Source organism: Thermobia domestica, chromosome 8, assembly GCF_964235325.1.
Source record: "Thermobia domestica chromosome 8, izTheDome1.hap1.1, whole genome shotgun sequence".
NCBI classification, from domain to species: Eukaryota; Metazoa; Arthropoda; class Insecta; order Zygentoma; family Lepismatidae; genus Thermobia; species Thermobia domestica.
The window spans coordinates 41,586,424-41,608,243 of NC_137461.1; the positions used below are offsets into that span (position 1 = coordinate 41,586,424).

The 21,820-nt window shown below is 35.9% G+C and overlaps 1 protein-coding gene across 1 annotated transcript; it reads right to left on the bottom strand.

The window, feature by feature from the left end:
• Positions 1-237: 237 nt before the first annotated feature.
• LOC145692102 (odorant receptor coreceptor-like) lies at positions 238-21,618 on the bottom strand. Its single transcript, XM_081767396.1, has 5 exons — positions 21,191-21,618; positions 12,765-12,864; positions 7,402-7,506; positions 5,807-5,962; positions 238-288 (listed from the first exon to the last, which is right to left on the bottom strand). The coding sequence occupies exons 1-5, from the start codon at positions 21,616-21,618 to the stop codon at positions 238-240; spliced, it is 840 nt and encodes a 279-aa protein (XP_081623522.1).
• Positions 21,619-21,820: the final 202 nt, after the last annotated feature.

The following is a 21,820-nucleotide window of genomic DNA, read 5'->3' on the forward strand; positions in this document are numbered from 1 at the left end:
ATATTATAAAGCAAGCACATAGCATTCGTTACATCGCTCTAAATGAATGCACCTAGAAGAATTGATTCAGAAAACCCATATCTCTTGCTCCCTTTGCATAACGTTATCTACTAGTCTTTATTACACCTAATCTATGTTTTGTCGATACACATTTACAAGCCACTGTGTAAAATACGTATGCAGCGTCTGCAAACACATGTTTAACGTTTTCTCCTGGACTTGTGTTTTCAGAGTAAATTATTTCATCTGGACGAGGACAATGAAGTACGTAATTACAGCACCCAGGACCTGAAATTGAGAAAATAATTTAATGAACATTCAAAATCATAGGATAAAATTAATGTCGCATATTTACATGGTCTAAACATTCCAAGCTAATTCCATCAGACATACACGTACCTACGGAGATAAATGTATCCAATATTATAATTTGTAATATGTTTTAAATACGATTATAAATATTTTTTTCCGGATAGTGTCTCCTGTATAAACACTCCTAATTGCATCTTCTACATTAGTTTTTCTTTCTGTTCATGTGATCCTAGGTTTGATTCCAGATGTTCTTACACTGAATAATCATGTCTTGTCTAGTTGTACCATATGATATATTTAAAAAAAAAAAAAAAAAAAGACTTCTATTTCAAACATATGTATATCAGAAACCTCTTAATTGCATGCTAAGAAAATACAATGTACACGAGCAAACATTTACAAAATAGATTGTGAAAATATTAATTTAGTGTTTCAGGTGAATATATTTTAATCGCGCTCGAACTTAGCCAAAGAAACTAAATACACGATTCTGATTGGTTGAAGCTATCTGTTTCTTGCCACGTAGAATACATATAGCACAAATCAAACGCTAATGGCTTTCGGTCCTCGTGGCCGAGCATACTAGTGCTCACACTAGTAACAAAAATTGCTTTTGGCGTGGGTTCAAACTTTGCTCAAGGAAAGATTTCCTTTTAAATTTTAAAAACACTTTTATCATTAAAATAAAATAAAAACAATATTCATTTGACCTTGTACGTAACATACAGTACAAAGCATAAAAATGATTTACTTATGTTCAGTGGCGGTCGGTGGTTTGTGGTTTCGGGTGTTGCAGTACGAACGATAAGAGACAGAAGATATAAAGTGGACTCATTGACAAATCAGCATAAATTTAGATGCAAATGCTTTGAGACATGTTAAATTAAATAAAAATCTGTTTTTAAAAAATAAAAAAATGCAGAACATTTAATCCGATTAATCACCTTATTTAAAAAGTAAGTTCATTCTTCTCTCTTTGATTGGAACAAATCTGCCTAATACATGCTGGTTGCACTCTAGTATTCTTATTGTCAGGTCTTTTTCGATCCTTTCTTGGGATATTCAATTTCTTGAAAGTGTCAATTCTTTCTGATGTAAAAAAAAAAAAAAAAAAAAAAAAAACTTTTCTTCTTTTACTCACGCCATAGGTACAGTTAATATTAATTGCAGAAGCTTTGTAGATTCACTAAATATTTTTTCTAGATTTTTGTGAACAATTCATTCTAGCAAACTCAGTCCCTGACAGTGATCGGAATTGCTCTTCAGTGTAGACTGAAGAGAGTTCGTAGCAGAGATTAATGTTATAAATAAAAATGTACATTGAACACGCTTTATTCACAATTTATCTAGGAAAATTTCAAATAAATTGAGGAAATGTACCTAGTGCATACAACATTACTGCCATAAGATGTCCTGTAAACTTAAACCGTTTTTTTTTTTCGAACACTCTCCTGAATTGCACTTTGCTTGTTTTGTCTAAGCCTTAATTGTAAGTTTTTCCTCAGTTGAAAACTTTGCAATTTTTTGTAAGTTATTTACAAAAGTCATGATATGCAATTCATTCAGAATTTGTAGGTTATGTACAGAATTAAAGTACACACAATAAAATTAAATCTAATAACTAATAACCAAAACAGCTGATACAAAAGAGATACTAGTATATGAATTGCGAATGTTACATATTCATACATAGGGCTGTAAACTGGCCAGCTTTTCATTGGCCTGGCCGGAAAAATTGCTGTTATTTTGATTAAAGCCGGTGACGGGTACAAACTTCTCACCAGCCCCTTTATAACAGTTTTTTTTTTCAAATTTGTATCTAATTCGAAGTATAGATATTGAAAAGTAGCTGTCATTCTGTAAACTCAAAACTGTTACCTTTCACCATCTATCAACGATTAATATATTTTGTTCACCTGTTTAGAAAATTTTAGAGAGATGACAGGGACTGTATCAGAAAATTTGAAATTTACTTTCAAGGAATTTTATACATTTATTAACAATGGAAAAGGACTTCTTAAGGCAACTTCCTATAGTTGAAGTAGAGACTATATGTTTAAAGAGTGAATTTCATTTTCCAAATCCAAATTGTCACGTAAATATTATTATATTTTTGTTCATCTGTTTCGATAATCTTAAAGAAATGGTAGTTACTGGTAAATACAATAAACTGATCAATGCCGATTGATCAATTTCAGTTTCTCATTTATAGCACAATGTATCTATTAAGCTTATTAGTGAATGTTCTAAGAACATACAGAATATATGTGTTAATGCACTTTCGTTCACGATAGTACATTTCTTTTCCATGGATAGGTCCGAACAGAGATACTTCACGCTGAGACCTATATCATAGAGAATTTTGAGGAAGTGTCGTTTTTTTTATTTTACAGAGTTGGCAACCCTATTCATATATCAACACACACACACACACACACACATGTGCGTAAAAGAAAAAAGAACTTCATTCCAAATCATCCGTCTTGGTTGTTACGCACATGAGGCGAAACAATGTTTACCAACGTTCTGGAAAGCAACCTTGAAACCCGCCAGATATAGGAACAACATGTTAGTTCGGAGGGGTCCAAAGGATTTGAGGAAGGTCCAATACGTCTACGTAATAACGAACCTGTCTTTTACTGTACCCGAAAAGATAAGTAATTCTTAATTACTGTCAGGTATATTTTTAGAAAAAATGATAGAACGATTATTTCTATAAGAAAAGAAAGAGTACATGATGAGGCAAGCTTACATCAATCATTTCTCTGATAAACAAGTATAGTTCGTTAAGAAAGTCTACAAATGCTAGTCGAGTTTCGAAATTTTTGGGAGGTCCGGACCCGGTGCCCCCCCTGGTGGCTACGCCTCTGAGCATTGCTAACTAGTCCCAAATTCAATGTGGCGTTCCCCACCATACAGTTCTATACTAAAATACTATTCACAGAGGGGGGGGGGGGATTCTGCATATTGACTTATTAATATTTGGTTCACAAATTACTGTAGAAGAAACCTTCATTATCTATATAAGCTAAGAATTAACTTGTAAATGGGGATCTACTTTCATTTGATTTCTGCTCTACTATATATTTTCTTTTTGATTTTGTAATTCTGCTATCACTTTTTTTTTAATTGTCATTATATTGATTTGCTTCAGTGTAAGTACCGTAATATAAAAATATGAATGCATAAAAACAAATTCCATTTGTTAACTGCTAGTGAAATAAAACTCAGAAATCTTATTTAGCGCGAAAAACGAGGGGAAAGGAGACTTAACATTTGCTCCAATTCCCGCGCTGAAGGAATCTGGTCGTTGTATGCTCGCTGCAACACAATATAAATTAGAGACTCTGTGACGGATTATTTTTCGCTTTTTAAAACGGATTAACGAAACGGACAGTTACAGGAGTAAAAAAAAAAAAAAAAAGTATGTTATTTAAAGTATATATGGGAGTATTAGAAAGTATTTTTTCTGTTCTTTACTACTATTGCTAATAATATTTTTTCTTGAAATACTTTGGTCGTTGCGCAACGCTGTAACACTAACATTAGCCGCCACTGCTTATGTTACTACATATAGCACAGAGAGCGTCTGCGAATGAAGGGGATTAGACGTCCCAAAGGGCTCGTTTTGTTCCACCTTGACCACCATAATAATACCACGTGACATTATATCACACTCGGGTGGTGCAACGTCGATATAAATCTACCTTCTCCCGCTTCCTAGGGGCCAACTTAAAAATTTTGGCTAGGGTAAGGCGTGAAAAAAGCATTTTAGGTAAATATATATTGTATAATTTTCAATAAACCTATAAAAGAAGTACTTATCTTACATGAACACTTACTAAGTTTTTATGCAAAATTAAATTATTGTATTTATTTATACTTGCAGCTTTACGTGTTGTTTATAGTGTGTATCATTCTTTACATGCACTTAAACCAGGGGTGCCCACAAGGGGTGGGGCTATGACGCAAACTGCGTCATTGAAATATTTGGGGGGGGTTAAAATCTATATAAATATGTTTGATGAGGGGGGGGGGTTAAATTACTCGAAAAGAAGATTTTTTTCATGGAACAACACCTACGGATAGACAATTGGGCGGGGTGCGTCATAGACATAAGGGGGGGCACTGCTTAAACATATTTCAGTTCAGAACATTTACTCATTCTTGAAACTAAACTTTCAAATAATTATGGCACCAAAACAAATGCTTTTGTGATCTTTCCACGTAAAACTACGAAGAAAGAAATTCCCTCAGGAACTACATTAAATGATCTGTTCACAGTTCCAAATCTTGGCAACCACTGATCTTGGGAACAAAACTAATAGTGATGTCCCAATTGTCAGATTCATCAATGGAGGGAAAGTCGTATTATAGTCAACTGTCCGTATTGATATGGTCATCGAAGACAATCTTGTGTGTTAGTAATATTTTCAATTTATGTTCACCAAAGATAATACATGTCAATTAAAAGGCAACGAATAACAGCCTACTTGCTAGATTTCCTTTGTGCGATTCAAATATATGTATTATTCCAAGTAAATATTTTGATATAGTAAATACACAGCTGTGCAGTAGCGTTCCTGGATTGATTATTTTTTAAACCAAAGAAGCGGCCTATCACAGGAACGACAAACTCTCGGTGAGTATACATGTCTGTTGAGTGACTGGAATAGGTTTGAAAACTCTTCTGCAAGCAGTCAAGCAGTGCATTTACACAATGCTACACGCTGTGTAATAACTCACTTGTGATTTTAGTCTACTTCAGAGGATTGGAATAAAGTATTATGTACATTTGTGAAATTTAGTCACAGATTTTTATAGCTTACTACAAAGTTCTTATGGCTATCAAGCATTGTCTAGAACATGCATATTTAATTGTCGGAAATAATTCATTTAAGAAACCACAGTGGTTGGCGTGGGTTATCAGAGGAAGCCCAGCTAGGACACTTTCTTTTATGTAATAAGTCCTGTTCATCATAAATTTTGTGTCACAGGCTCAGACAATTAATGACAACGTATATTCTGACTGTGAATTATTCCTGTCATGCCACAAATAATTATAATTAGCTCGCATTAATTGACCTTCGCCTTGAAAAAATTACCTCAGACAATTGTAAGATTGTCATGCGGTTTTAGGCCATAAAACTGATCACTTTCATTGACTATTCATCGTACTTAATAGATTTGATTCCAACGGACTAATTCATATTCTTAAATTTGACACTCCTCCTCAAGAGCAATTCCTTGAGGTAGTGGTGACCGTCAAGATTGACATAACGAGGGACTGCATTATATTCAAGATGACGTCTAAAACGTTTTCTTTCCCTGTATCAATGAGAAAAGTTTTACATCGGAACATGGTGTGATTATATAGAAAACCGAAGGGACATTATCTATTCACAAATATCTGCTTTCTTTCCACTTTCAGAAATTAATCCGGAAACTTTACTGCATCAACTTGTATATTAAAAGTGAAAAATATTTATTTTACCGATCCAAAGAAATCAAAGGACAAAGTGAAGAATTTGGCTCCAGATATGCTTAGTGGTCGTTGACATTGCTGAGATACTATTTGAATGAAGACCTTGGCATCTTCTGACCCGGCATACCATGAACTGTCGTACACAGACCTCATAAGTGAAGAACTCTGAAACAACAAAAGACAATAATAGAATTGAAAATAACATTACATAGTATGGAAGCATTCTTAACAGTATTGGTCGGGTAACTAGTGGATACATAGAGTTATTACATCGGTGATCCTATGTCATAACTCAGTTGAGTAGCTACTTGTATTAAGAGTGCCGAACTCCAGTATATGCAAAATCTCAATTAGCACAATTGGATTTACTGTCGGGCCAGTAAACGTAGCGTAAAGTTTTGAATGATTAGGCTGAATTACTTGATAAAAAGTTATGGTTTACGTACAATATTCTTATGTAATTGACTGCACAATGCTAGAAATATATAACAATGATTCTGCTTTATATGCCTTCTGTTTCAAATACAGAAGTAAAAATGGGCATTTATTATGCACACACATACATTGCATCAAGTACAAATTCAGATTATTCACTTTAGCCACAACAAAAATATTTGCGTGGAAATTACAAAACATCAGTCTTTCAAAATAATGTGTAATAAACTAAAGTAATAAATGGTTTTACTCACATAGCATTTTGGCATTGGAACTATGAAAACAAGAAATAATATATCGTTGGGTATTAGTAAGAACTATAAGAACATTTTTTATTCTCTTGTATCTTTAGTCAGAATTCAATACTTATAAATACGACTTATACATGTTTCATATTTCTTTCTGCTTCATTTATTTTCTAGATCGTTCGTAGTTCGACTGTCACTCTCGTCTCCGAAAGTTCTCGAAGGATACCTTCGGTCAGCTTCGTGTAATTTCGTCGCTTCTTTTCCCATTTTGTAAAATGTTCAATAAATTATTCTACTAAGAGCAATGGGACAAGGAAACCGATTTCGTTGAGTTGAGTTTAATATCCTGTTCAGCAGGAAGGCTATATGAGATGTGGACCTACTGACTAAACTAGAATCCGAACCACATGAGCTCCCGCCGGGGACCGAACCCGGGATTCCTACGTCAAAGGCGCATATGCAATTGCTTAACCACGAAAGAGATCTAGAGACAGAGAGCGATTTCATCTCCTACTAGTTTCTTTGCACTTAGATGAAGTCTGTGAAGACTTAGCCTTCAATGCGTTATTGAAAAAGCTAAACTAGAAGAGCTATTATTATTTGGTTAATGTTTCTACAAGGCATAATAAATAAATTTATATTGTTAATAAATAAAAGTCGATTAATAACATAACTTTGAGCTTGACACATAAGTATTTGAATAAACTTAGTATTATAGTGTTAATGAACCCTATATACCGTCTGAGCAAAATCGCATAAATAAAAGAAATCTGACCTACTGTATCATCAACCAATATTGAACTAATTATACAGAGAAGCAGATTATACTGTTTTCAACCGTTTTAGATGTGTTACAGACTTTATAGTATCTTTACGTATACACTGAAAAGAAGTAGTTAATAAAATATATTAAAATGTTACCTGTTCTATAAGGCTATTTCCCTCGATGCAGAAAACAAAGATGTGAAGAAGGTTCTGTATCATATATCCCAACACATTGATAGAATAAACATTCATTTCTCTAATCTGGAAATGAATGTAAAACATCCTTCAATGTAATGTCTTATTCATAGGTATGATAATTGGGCGATGCTATGCATCAATTGACCAAGCGCCATTTTGCAATTTTCGAGATTTTTACATCAGTGAGTAGGAAACAGTGTAAATAATTTTTTTAAAAAAGGTTTGAAACCCTACTATTTGTTTAAATGTTCAGGAAAAGCTATTTGATCAAGCGCCAAGTACTGGATCGTAATGGGAACAGGTTTCTATTTTCTTCAGTATCTCAAAACTGTGTTTTGGCGCTTGGTCAATTAATTCATAACACCGTCCAATTTTGAATTCACTTTTTACTACATAGATTATACTTTAATGTCTCTAACTTATTGGTGCATTTGTCTTTCGGGATTTCGTTCCTTGCGGAACTGCTTCAATTAAAGAAGAACAGGAGTAAGCTCAACTGACATGGCTTAAAAATTTAGATTTAACAAGAGATATTAGTACCTTTTATTATATAAAATGTATGATGTTGGATGAGATTCCGTATTTTTGTACTGAAAAGTTCCAAGCATGTGAATAAATAAATAAATTATTTTACTTAACATCAAATCAAACTACAAATACATGAATAATCATGGCCCAAGAGACAGCGTTACCTTCTACGGCCCACCAATCTTCAGATGGGTTTGAAATTACACTTAAAGAAAAATTAGCTACCAAAACAAATTAAATCCATCGAAAACTCAAATGACATTATTTGGGCTTAAACGAAACAAGTACTACGGTACTTAGCACGAAATCCAAATCGTTTGCATTTTACATTACTAAAATCGCCATTAACATCACAAAGCAGCTTGAGGTACCTTGATGTCACTTTCGATAAACAACTCTCTTGGAACGCTCATCTCTCCAATTTAGAAGCTAATATTCGATGTCGGATCAAGTGGTTACGCAGTTTTAAAGGCACTAACTGGGATCTTAACACCAAACCCATTCTGTGTACATATACATTTCTTATTCATCCTGCTCTTACACTTAGACATGTCGCCTGGTTATCGGCTCCATAGAAGTTTTAGGATAAACTAGAAGTCCTGGGACGCCATGTCTTACGCATTGCTTATTCCTTACCACCACGGATGCCAATACAAAAAGTCTACCGTCTATACCAACACTCTTACCACATCTGTACAGTCTTCGCATAGCGGACACTCATCTGATTTTCCATGAAGTCTTAGACCAGACCACGTTGTGCATATTCACCGTTAGATCACCTTCTTGCTGTTCATGAACATGATCAAACTACCGCTCACTGTAATCCCTGTCGTGGTATATGTATATTGTAGCCATCCATTAATCCATTGCACGTAATTTCATCAACAAACATTTATTTTTTTAAACTCTATGTTTAAACCGCTCTGAAAAGACTCAGAGCAGAAGATTAACACCCTCGTCCCAATTAGAATCATATATTCTTGTGTTTTGTTATTGCACTTCATTCTATCATATAAATTACATACCATGCTCAGGCCACCTTCTTCTGTATGCGTAGGGCCGTGGTGGCCCAGTGGTAGAGTGTTCCCGGGTTCAAACCCTGCTCCTGCCAAGTGAACTTTGTGGTGGAAAAACACCATGTTCGGGTATTCTCGGGGTTCTCCCGTTTCCTTCCATTTTCTTCATTCCACCATTTCATTCATCTATATATATAAAAGAGAACGTACAAATCCTTTGTTAGCTCATCACGCTAATACGGCTGAACCAATTTCTTTCATTTTTGGGGGGTTATTAATATTTGGACCCTAGATGGTTTTTATCATATCACTTTAATTTTCAATTACCATTGTCTTGAGATAATTGACCATTCAAGTGTCCATAACGTACAAATCCTTTGTTAGCTCATCATAGCTATATCTAACCGTATTTATATGCAACCCACATGACCGTGTCACTCGGCGGGTTAACATAAATGACAGGCGATATAATGTTAACATTTACTCCATTCTTCTATGGTTTTTATCATATCACTTGAAAGCGAAAAAGTAAAAATTATCTAAGTAACAAAGTTTATTGCGTTCCGGGGTGACCCCAGCGAAGCGGGGTGAACGCTGCTAGTTTCTCATAATCACCGTTTCCTTTAGCCTAACCGGCATACCCGTAGGACGTAAAACTCAAAGATTTCACTTCATTTTTTCTGTATCTGTGACTAGATAAATATATACTTCCTGATACCCATCTTCCAATGAAGCTACCGGTAAATAAATCCTTATAGCCCCAGAGATGGCGCTGTCTCCTACGGGTCGCCCATCTTCGGATGGGAATAACATTGCACTTCAAAAATTTGCTAAGAGATACTCGTATTTTGATATACTTTTTAAAAAATATGGAAGACTGCAAAGGAGTTGAAGGTAAATGGCACACATTAACGAAGTTGTTACATTAAAAAATATTTCACAGGCATATTAGAGATGTATAGTCTTAATCTTTATATAAAATTTTTTGATTAGTTACATGCTAATCCAACTACCATACGTTAAAACTTTCATCAGTAAAGTTTCATTAATGTAATTGTAGTTTAGATCAAAGAACTGCATTAAACATTTTTCTTTCATTAAAAAGAAGAAATATTGTGCACAGAACTATATAACTTAGAGTGGAAAGAGTCAATTTTGCATGAAAGCTCGTAATCTATATTACAAGTGTCCATCCCTGTAACCAGTGTTCGTAAGTTTCTTTAAGAAAATTTCCCTCGACTGACAAAAAAACATTTCCTTTTCTTACCAAATTTTCCCTAGTTTGTTGAGTGTCCATTTTCTATGACAGAAATTTTGTGATATGATTAATTTAGCTTTATTAAAGAAACTATTATCCACATTTGTTTTATTAATTTACTTTTTTGCTTCTATTTTTTTGTTTACTTTTCATTGACTTTGTTGTTGTTTTTTTTTTTTTTTACCAAAGTATACACACAAATACCCTCAGCCAAAAAATGAAATGAAATGAAATGAAATTTTTCAGTTCAACACAGGCCCGTAGCCAGCCTAATAATTTATGGGGGGCCCGGTAGAATTTAGGGGGGCCCGACCCATCATTTATACTAAATCACCATGTTATAGTTCATTTGCAAGCCTACCGTGAAATTTTATGGGGGCCAGCCAAAGTTTAGGGGGGGACGTCCTCCCTTTTCCCCCGTGGATATGGGCCTGGTTCAACACCCCACAATTATGCGTTTAGGCTAAGAGAGACAATGGTGAAAGTAAGAGAACGATGATGGAAGAATGAGAAAGTAGAAGGAAACGGGAATACCAGGGGAAAATCCACAAACACGACGTTGTTTACCATAAGCTTACTTGGGTGAGGATCGAACCAGGGATCCCACGCACCCTACCACTGAGCCAGCGTGCCCCCCCCCCCCGTGCACCCAACAATTAGTGTAAATTATGCTACTTTCAGCCCAAAAAAACTATTGCTAATGCATTGGTTTATTTTATAAGAACAAAAAAATAAATAAATAAATAAACATTTATATTGGTCAATCAGTCAGTTACAGAACTTCCCTGCATTTCTCACATTTTATCGAAAATATCCCTTTATCCCTTTGTGCTAAATTTACCTATGAAATCTTCTAGATTAGAGAAATTTCCCTCAAACTACGAACACTGCCTGTAACTGTTCTTTAGAAAAAGCGAATTAATAAATAAACTAATTAAGTACATAAGAAATAGAAAAGAAAACAAGTAGTGAGACTCGATCTGCTGAATGCTCACGAAATTACAAATAATTCAAACATGGCCCTATTGCTTGTGATGTTAATCTATATAAAATCCCTTGAATTATTAAAAAAAATACTTTTGTTCTATAAATAGATTGTACCACTAAAATGCATGGATATTTATTGTTTTTGTTCCGCAATTGAGTAAACTAAGTTCGAATTCGGCGTATACGTATATATATATATATATATATATATATATATATATATATATATATATATATATATTCTGCAAATATTTTTCCCCTGTTCTAATACTACCCCTGCAAATACACATTCCTCTTTTTAATAATGTCTGGTAGAACCCGAAATACTTGAACGATTGTATATATTAAAAAATAATTTAGAAAGTTCACAAAATGGAATTAAGTCTTAATATAGAAATGTAATAAGAGGCTTATCCGCGAAGTAACTTTCCTACGCATCCTATAGCTAGGAAACCGTGTGTAGCGCGAAGCGATTGCATGCACAAGAGGGAGAGTAAGGTAATAGTAATGCACATGCGCCAGCAGATATTTACTAGTGCTGTCAGTAGCTTCATGGCAGTGGTTGAAGATGGACGTTCCTATTCCAGCTCCCCTTCTGTGTGAAGTGCAAGCACTGATAAAGTTTATGATTGCACAGGGCATAGCGCCTATTGAATCCCATCGTCTGTCGTGCCACGTTCATGAGCTTAAAGTCATGAGCAAGCAGATGGTGTGTTGCTGGCGTAGGATTTGCAGCAGGACGCCGAAATGTGCATCATGAGGAGCGCATTGGGAGACCAACCGTCATTACAGACAATCTTGTAGACCTTGTTCGGAAACGGATTATGCTTAATCGTTGTTACACAATAACGAAACTCAGCGGTCACTTCTCGCAGATTTTCATGTCCCTATTACATACTATTGAGAGTCGGAGGAGGTTATCAAACAGTGGTTTCAATCTCAGGCAACCGCGTTCTATGATACAGATATAGACAAGTTCGTGTCACAGCATAACAAATGCCTCAAGTTCGGTGGTTAGTAGGCTGGAGAATAGCGAAACACATACTGTATTTGGTACAATAAATGTTTCCATTCAATTGTGTTTTGTGCACCTCGTGTGTTCAAGACTTTTGAGAGAGTTCAGTGCACCTCGTATGATGCTAGTTCTTCCTACAACAGTCATGTGAACTTTTAGCATGGATTATTGGAAACTAGGCTTATACTTGGTGCTTGATTACAAATGAACCCAGCTGTTGGAGGAGACATAAGTAAGTATATACACAACTCACAACATAACAGCAAACAAATTAAACAATTTAGAACATTCATATATTATGAAGAATGTTTTCGAAAACTGAGACTGGGAACTGATTTTAGATTAAGTCTTGCTTATAAAATCTAGTAAAAGAAGTCAGAGATTAAATTCAAAATGTGTTCAACATCCTAACAACTACTGTTAGCAATTGCTGGGCTATTTTTGTCAACAGTAAAAGGAAAGGGTTTTCACTATACGCTACCTTATATAAATTAGTAAATGAAATATCTTATCCTACCTGACTAGCTTCGTACGCTAGAAGACACAGGGTTAATGATGCCAACAGAATATGGAATAACAATGCCAAACCATACATCTCCTCAACGTCTGAAGCAAACCTACATGCATAAAAAGATAAAGACACAATACGTTAGTATTCATATATATCAATTTATGAACACACAACAGAAAATATCACCTATAAGCTTCCTTATTCAAAGTATAACGTTTAAGTATAATAGGATGTATCACCTTGCAATTGTAAAAGTGTTTTTTTTTTTTTTTTAATTTTTGATCAGATGTATCCAATAGACAATGTAGTCTAATAGACAATAAGAATTTTCCTGTATGATGAATAAATAAAGAATACTTAATATCACTAATGATAGTAAATGAGTATAGCGCTGACTCTAAGATGAAAATCAATAATTGTATTAAAATGTAAGATGGCAATGTTCATTAGAATATTTAAAATATCACGTGAACATAGTTTCGTTACTTATTAAGGTGGCTATTACGCTTAGGCCAGCTTTTTTTCTGCAATATTCATTAAAATCGTGCTTAATTAACAGCTCTAACTGTTTACATTAAATATTTCTTTCTTTCTTTTCTTCTAGTTTGCCTAGCAATTTGAACTATATCTCATCCGACCAAATCACACGTTTTCAGTACATGTTGCACATTCCCAGCACCGTTGGTGTCGTGCTTAAAAGTGATGACTCTTTATCAGTCGTCTCGACACTCTAATCGAACCCCGTATGGGCGTATCTTGTAACTTACGCATCTGAATGTATTTATTAACACAGATTGTCCGAAATCTACATGAATTTTTCCACCACTTGCACCGCAGTCACTTTAATACTGAATGTCAATCTATTTTAATACTCTGTGATACCTGGCAATGACAGTTTTCTTCCGGGCGCTTATTATCTTCGCCGATATGAGGGGCCGCGGTGGCTCAGTGTTACAGCTTTCAACTCTGGTGCTTGGGATCCTGAGTTCGATCCCAGGCCCCGCCAAGTCAACTTTGTGCTGGACAAACACCGTGTGCTTGGGTTTCCTCTGGGTTCCCCCATTTCCTCCCACTTTCTTCATTTCACCATTTCACTCATTACTCATCATCACCGTCTCCTTTACCCTAACAGGCATAAGCGTAGGACGTAAAGATTTCATTTCATTTTCATTTCTCTTCGCCGATATGGTTTCGCGATTCTTTTGTAAGTGGTCATCAACTAACACTGCCCATAAACACCAGCCGCACATCAAAAAATTTTAGTGTAATGGGTTCACTACTATAATACACTACTTTCATGTACTGTTGAACTACTGTTATTCTGCACATTAGAAAGGGGTAAGTAATTTCATCTACATTCTCAGGAATTAGTGACAGAGCTTAACTGCTTTTATACAAACTAAAAATACTACACTGAGAAAAATCCGTTATCCGGACAGCGGTATATTGTACAAATATACAAAATTTCGTAGGTTTACTACGGAAATCTGTACGCAGCAAACATTTTCAATATGTTACATACTTACTGCTCTTTGCCCGCTAAGTTGTTACATCCAGTGGTGAAGCGTAATCTTAGAAGTAGGGTAGACCCGATAAACTAATAACACAAATAACATTTAATGTATCAAAAAAATGTTCAAAATTATAGTCAGAATGCTATTTTCGTTATTCAGTTTAAAAAAAACTACCAAAACTACTTGAAAGAGCTTTCTTAGCTGTATTTCTAGCACTCTTTAGAGTTAAATTTATGCATGTATACAGGGGCGGATTCAGGATATCATCAAGGGAGGGGCTTAACCATATTTTGCCGTTTTATGCAGTGTAAAGCAGGATTGAAGCCCATTTTATCCAGTGTATATCTGAGCGTCAAGGGGAGGGGGCTATAGCTCCTATAGCCCCCCCATGGATCTGCCACTGCATGTATACATAGTAGGCCTAGTTGTTGTTTAATTTAACAAGAAAGAATGAATCTATATATAAGTAAAAGCAGACGGAAAGTAATCTATATTATTATTATTATTATTATTATTATTATTACTCAACAAATATCTACATGAGGAAAACACGCAAAATGTATTAATGGATTATTCCCATTTAGCTCCACTACAAGTATTTAGAAGTGCAGGTCATATTTGTTCTGTCTGGGATTTGCAGGGGAGTGAGGGGAATTTCCTCCTCACTTACTTTTTCATTTTCTGCATATTTGAAAATGGAGGGAGAGTACATTCTTACAGTTAGCTATCAAATTTTTTTAGTAAGCGTTTGTTACTTGCATCTCCCACTCTGAAGTAAATACAATACTACATTTAATTCATGCATTATGTGATAATGACTTCACTAGAAATGTTCGTGTTTGTGAAACGGAGAGTATTGGGCAATTCTTCTACTTTTGTGTTGTTGTGATATATTCAATGCTGGTATCAATTGGAAGGTGACGAATAACTGCTTTGATGATCTCCTTTTCTTCTTGATTTCTGTGGCATGTTGAAGTTTGTTTTAGGAAGAAAAGTTTTACACGACGTCTTAATATTCCTGAAGCTCACACTTAACTTTAGTGTATCCTTTCATGAATAGAAATGTGACTTTTTTGCTGCAATCTTTACATATTAATTGTTGTAATTTATAGCCCTGAGTAGGAGGGCAATTATATATGTATATCCAAGTTTTGATGACGTCTGTTTTAGTCTTCATATCGTCTAGTTTCTCATCCTTCCGGAATTTATAAAAAATATAGATTTCGAAAAAGATCCGGATTTTTCCGAATTCCGGAAAATTTTGTCCATTCCTGTTTTGCACGTCTTTGTAATCTTCCTGAAGCTTCGTCTTTTTTTTTTTTTTTGGTATGAAATTTAAGTATGCGCCTGTAAACCCACAGTCTTTTTAAGTGCAGTTTCACTCTTATCCGAAGATGGGCGGGACACAGAAAGTAATGCTTTGTCACAGACAATGAACATTCATTTAATGGTAGTTTCATTGGAAGATGGGTATGTATCAGGATTTTTGATATCCAAAATACATGATAAAATGAACTGCAGATAGCAAAGTATTTTCCAAACCATAATACTTCGAGGGTCAAAATACCTACAAAGTTCAAATATTAAAGGGAACAGGAGGCATCAAACCATTTGGTTAGGACAGATAAGGTTTTAAACGCGGGTATTGCTCAAATATATATATAATATTACAATAAACAAATCAACGTTCCTTTATTTCATTTATATTATTGTAAAGTACCTAATTGGGGATAATTTAACTTAAAGTTATTGTGTTTATAATTTGCACGTTGACTATACTCAGGGCTGTCATCTCTTAATTCTTTGAAGTTGCCATCTGTTGAGTTTACCTTTATTTGTAACTTTATGAAGGTAGCCAAGAAAGTTCTTTCGTTTTTTGGAGGTCTATGTTCAATTGGAACTCACATCATCAGTTGAATGCGAATGGAGATAAGGCGAAGGTCAGTTTGTTGGTGTGGGTATATCCTACATACTACCCGATTTTGGCAATTCAGTTACACCATTAACTTGCGTGAGAACAGAGTGCGCATGGGACCTCCACAGATGTCATAAGGGCGTGTAGCTGTACGAGCTCAAATTGGGGTCATACGCCGCTGCAGTGGGGCGGACGATACGCCAGGCTTTTGATGAGGGTATCGTGGCTACGCGGACAGTGCAGCGGTGGTTTAACAAGTTTAAGAACGGTGACGAAACACTCGAAGACGCGTCATGTGCAGGAAGACAAACACATGTAAAAAATGGAGATCTTCAGGCAGTAATTGAGTCGAACACTGGCCAGACATGTGAGAAACTGGGACTATAATTCTGTGTGAGTGAAGAAATCATTCAGCAGCACCTCCATCAACTTGCGAAGCACAAGTTGGATCGAGGGTCCCACATGATGTGATTTCGAGCCAGGCAACGCGAGCAGACATCTGTGTTTCTTTGCTCTCCCTTTGGAGGAAGGAGAAATTTCTTTACAGGTTGATGACATGTGATAAGAACTGAGTCCTCTACGAAGCTTCAAGCGCCGTCATCATTGATTAGAATTACATGAACCAGTTTCAAAACAGCCGAAAGCAGCACTGCACCAGAACAAGGTCCTTCTATGTGTTTGGTGGACTGCTCGCGGCATCGTGCATCGCGAACTACTGCCAGCTAGTCAGAGCTTCAATGCAGCAGTGTACTGTCAGCACTTGAGCCGTGTTCAAGAAAAAATTAAAACTCTGGACCAGGAATTCTGAATCGCAAAGGGGTCTTCCTGTTACAGGACAACGTTAATCCCCATGTGTCTAAGATGTCTCGGGACACCATTCTACTGCTTGGATGGGAAACACTATTGCATCCGCCATACTCCCTGGACATTGCACCGTTCGGTTATCAGCTGTTCCATTCTTTAGACAATCACCTTAGAAGACGCTATTTCAAATCCCTGGTAGAAGTGCAAAATGCACTTGTTTACTTCTTCGCTTCATGGCCCACCAAGATCTACCACGCCGGAATATCTGGCCTTCTAGAACGTTGGTAGAAGGTCGTCGATGCTGATGGGGACCATGTCTTCCACATACGTCTTAGGTAACATATGGATGTTCAAAGGTGATGGGTGAAAAAAGCGACAGAACTTTCTGGGTTACCTTTATATTATGAAATAAAGCGTTATGAAAATAAACGTTATCTAAAAACAAACACAAATAATGAGGACGAAAATGGCGTTCATTAAGTGTGGGCATGGGAAAAGTGGCTCGTTTTAGACATGCGAACCATACATACTATGCATAAGTGTCGGAAGACTTATAAAAGGCTTTGTCCGTCCGTCTGCCTGTCTGTCGACAGGTATCAGAGGAAAAGCGGTAAGATATATCGAGATGCGGTTTTTGCAATCGATTTAGTGTCAAAGGATGGATTCCATCTCCTCAGCTAACTCTCTATTAAACCGAAAGGGCTTCAAATTTGTCATTTCTGGTTTCAGCGTTTATCGCCAATGAATGAGAACGGTAACTGATGTCGAGGCAAGTTTATCGCCAACAGTTTCTCAAGACAAAGTACCACGACTATCCCGAATACACTATCAAAACCGGAAATTGATGACTTTCACTAGATTTTCCCGTTTTAATACTGATTTCTACAGAGCAAAAACGATAAGATATATCGAGATGATGTTTTCTGCAATCGATTCAACGTCTGAAGAGTAGCCTCTATCTTTTCCCTTAACACCATAGATGAGTTCACGAAGGATGCAATTCGACCTCATGTTTGTAGATAGTATGACACTATCATAGGCAGATGTGACGGTTTCATATTGAATAGTTTGCATAACTCAATGCAAAACCAATTGCATTTAATCTGTTCTTTAGTTTTCTAGGATATTCTTCAAAGAAAGAGGGGTTTGAAACAATCTCACATTCTCTTAGTCTGTCTTATCAGGTGAATTACTGTATAGTGTGTATTCATTAATTTTCATTTTCATGTATAATAAAGGCTCCATGCCCTCATAAGGTACCGGTACGTATTTTCCCATTATTTAAGGGTATGTGAACAGTTTGTTTTTTGTTGTATTCTCACGCAACCAATAGATACGAATACAGTACTGTATTTTCTGAGGTAATACTTGCACTTATTCTTTTTAAACTCCATTCTCGATAACCCGGCATTTTCACAAACTTGGTCAAACTTCGATCCACCCTAGGCCGAGTTTTCGTGACTCTACTATATCGTGATTGACAGTGGCGTATTTAGGGGGGGGTTCCGGGCTTAACCCCCCCCCGAAATCTTACTTACTATAGTCAAGTATATGAAATATTTTGCAGAAATTTCACATTTTCAGGTAAAAGCCCCCCCCCCGAAAGTTAGCAAAGCTCCTCCCGAAAGAAAATCGTAAATACGCCACTGGTGATTGGTGTTATGAAAGATGCAGTTTAAGTACTAGAGACAGTATGACAGAAAAAGTTACAATTGATAAATATATAGAAAAATAATCGTATGTTATGATGAAGAAAGTTGTGATACAAAATGTATGGAAGCTTCATTACTTGTGGCCAGTACCCTCTCACAAATGGCAGATTACTTATAATAATGATTAAAATAGGACTTTAGACAACTGTATCAGTACAAACTAAGTATAAAATAAGTTAGATATAATTACCGAACGCTTGCCCTTGATATAACCTGAACGCTGACAGCACTTTGTTTGGCTGCAAACAGCTAGGTGTGCGCTTGATTCCATAATTGGGGCCTGGGTGACTCAGTGGTAGAGCCTTCACCTCTGGTTGGATCACAGCTCGCGCCAAGTGAACTTTGTGGTGGATAAACACTGTGTGCATGGGTTTCCTCGCGGGGTCTCCCACTTTCTTCATTCCACCATTTCATTCATTTCTTATCACCACCGTCTCATTCAACCTAGCCGGCGTAAGAATCAGACGTAAAACTTCAAGATTTTTGATTCCATATCAATTCAAAACAGCACTCAGAGGAGATCTACCTAATAAGATTATTTTTTACAATTATTTTCTGTGCGCAAGACTTACTATTTATAGTAAAGACATTATTTTCCAGTTTTTTTGTTATTGTGAGATTTTGCAATTTAAATTTCACAATCTTGCATACTAAATAGAACTCTGAAATGTCGTGTATATACATAAAACCGATGACAATACAGTATTTTTACATATCATATTTGCCGTCATACAGGCCGGTAGCCAGCCCAAAAATGTAGTGGGAGGGCGGTAGAGGTTAGAGGGAGCCGACACAACCATTTACAGAGCTCCTCTGTGGCTAAGCGGTTAGCGTACGCGCCTTTGGCGTGGAAGACCCGGGTTCGATTCCCGGCGGGAGCTCATGTGGTTCGGATTCCACGTTAATCAGTAGGTCCACGTCTCATATAGCCTCGCTGCTGAAAGGGACGCTAAACTAAAATCAACTCAACTCAACAACCATTTACAGTTCATCTGCAACCCTGCGTGAAAATTTTAGAGGGGCAGTAAAAATTTAGAGGGGTGGCCTACCCTACCCCGGCCGTTGAAACTGGCCTGCTTATCAGTTTATTGTAAAAGAAATGTATTACAATATTAAAAAATATCTAGATATGATATATATTTAGGCAGTATCAGCTAATTAAGCATTACCGTAGTTCAATGACTAGCAGAGTTGTTCGTAGTTGGTTCGCGACTGTTATATGGCACGTGTACTGAAAAGTTAACAAATATTTCCTTCCATAATGCAATTAAAAAGAGAAGTATTTAATCGAAACATTAATGCCGTAAATCAAAGAAAAACAGATTTCAGTGGCGGATCTAGAAGGATAAAACTGGGGGAGAGCCAGAACCCAGACTATGATAGATCTATCATGAGTTAACAATTTTTCATAGGTCCTGCAGAATTTCCCAACTTAACTCTCTCCTGATGGATATTATGGCTAGGTTGGATGTTGACATAGTTGACCTCAAGTATTGTTTTGCACATTGAATAACAGAAAAATTGCAACTGGAACTATATCTCATTCAAAAATTTTACAATAAAAAATGGAAAGCAAAGTTTACTATAAACTTTCAAAAATATATAAATAATTGTTTCAATTATTTCTGTCACTAACAAAAACTGGGGAGCCTGCCCCCACAGTCCCGGGTTGGATCCGCCACTCCCGGGATCCGGGTTGGATTTTATCAATAATTAAAGGCCTAATTATAAAATAGAATACAAAGTACAAGATCCGTCTCCTAATATTCAATCCAGAACTAATTTAATCTGAAAACATCTTATAGTAATCATTAAAAAAAAAGAAGTAAACTATTTTAGATAAACAGTGCTTCTATAAAATAAACTTTAAGAGAGCTAATATTGTTTCTAAGTGGGGAAGAATGAATTTAGGAGAATAACAAATAAACATTGGCCACTTTTCCTAACATTCACTGCTAAAGTTTTATGGACATCAAGAAAGTAAATTTGTTATAATCCATTGTAATTAATCGCGCCCAATGTTTTTAATCTTCCCCCTGTTAATCATTAATTGTGTTGCCAAAATGAAAATTCAATGAAATAAAGTCCTTTGAGTTTCACGTCCCACGGTTATACCGGCTAGGCTAAAGGAAACGGGGATGGTGAGAAATTAATGAAATAATGGAATGAAGAAAGTGGTTGGGAAACGAGAGAACCCCGAGAAAACCCACGTACACGATATTAGCCCTCAACGTTATAAAGAGTGCCCAATGCTTATATTGTTATTCTCACTTCTCTGTTTTACTCAGCTAAAAGTAATACTATACCGCTTTTAGTTCATTGTATGAAGGTGATGATTCTATGTTTCATTTATCCTATTATTATTATTTTTATTATTATTATTATTATTATTATTATTATTATTATTATTATTATTATTATTATTATTGTTGTTGTTGTTGTTTTACAGTAGTTATTATCAACGAAATGCATGCAGACTGACCTTACCTCATAATTTGCCTATGTCGCTCCACCCAGTACTTTATCGCTGAACGAAGATGTCTTGCTTTCTCATTTTCAATTAACTCCGCAGCACCGCCTGCATCCATCGGTGTATTTCCTCCACCACTGTTCATCACATTTTCTCGATTAAGAACCTCGTCCACATATATTCTGTTCGTAGACCAAGCCATTTGGCGTCTTCTAGGTAATTCAGACATGTAATTATTGCCTTCACTCAGGAGACTGAGTTGAGATAATCCCATATATTTTGACTTTTCGGTTACACTCTTACCATCTGGATTCGAGCTCAGTTCCACCAGAGGAATCAGAATCTTTTTAAGATGTTTCAGTTGTTCACTTGCGTGTACTAGCATACAACAGAACAATATATCGATGCTATGCACTTGCATTGGACCGAAAAATGCCCAGTACATCTGCAAAATAAGTTAAAACATGATTTAGGCAGTTTTAAACATAGTATACGACATAACTCATAATATATCTATAAATATTCTTACGAGGGCAGGTTCTAGTCTATTCACGTTAACAACTGGGTTGGGACAGTAAAATAGTAGTTAATTGCTAATATCGCAATAGTTTGGTCTGATATAAAAAAATCATATGCTACATACGTCA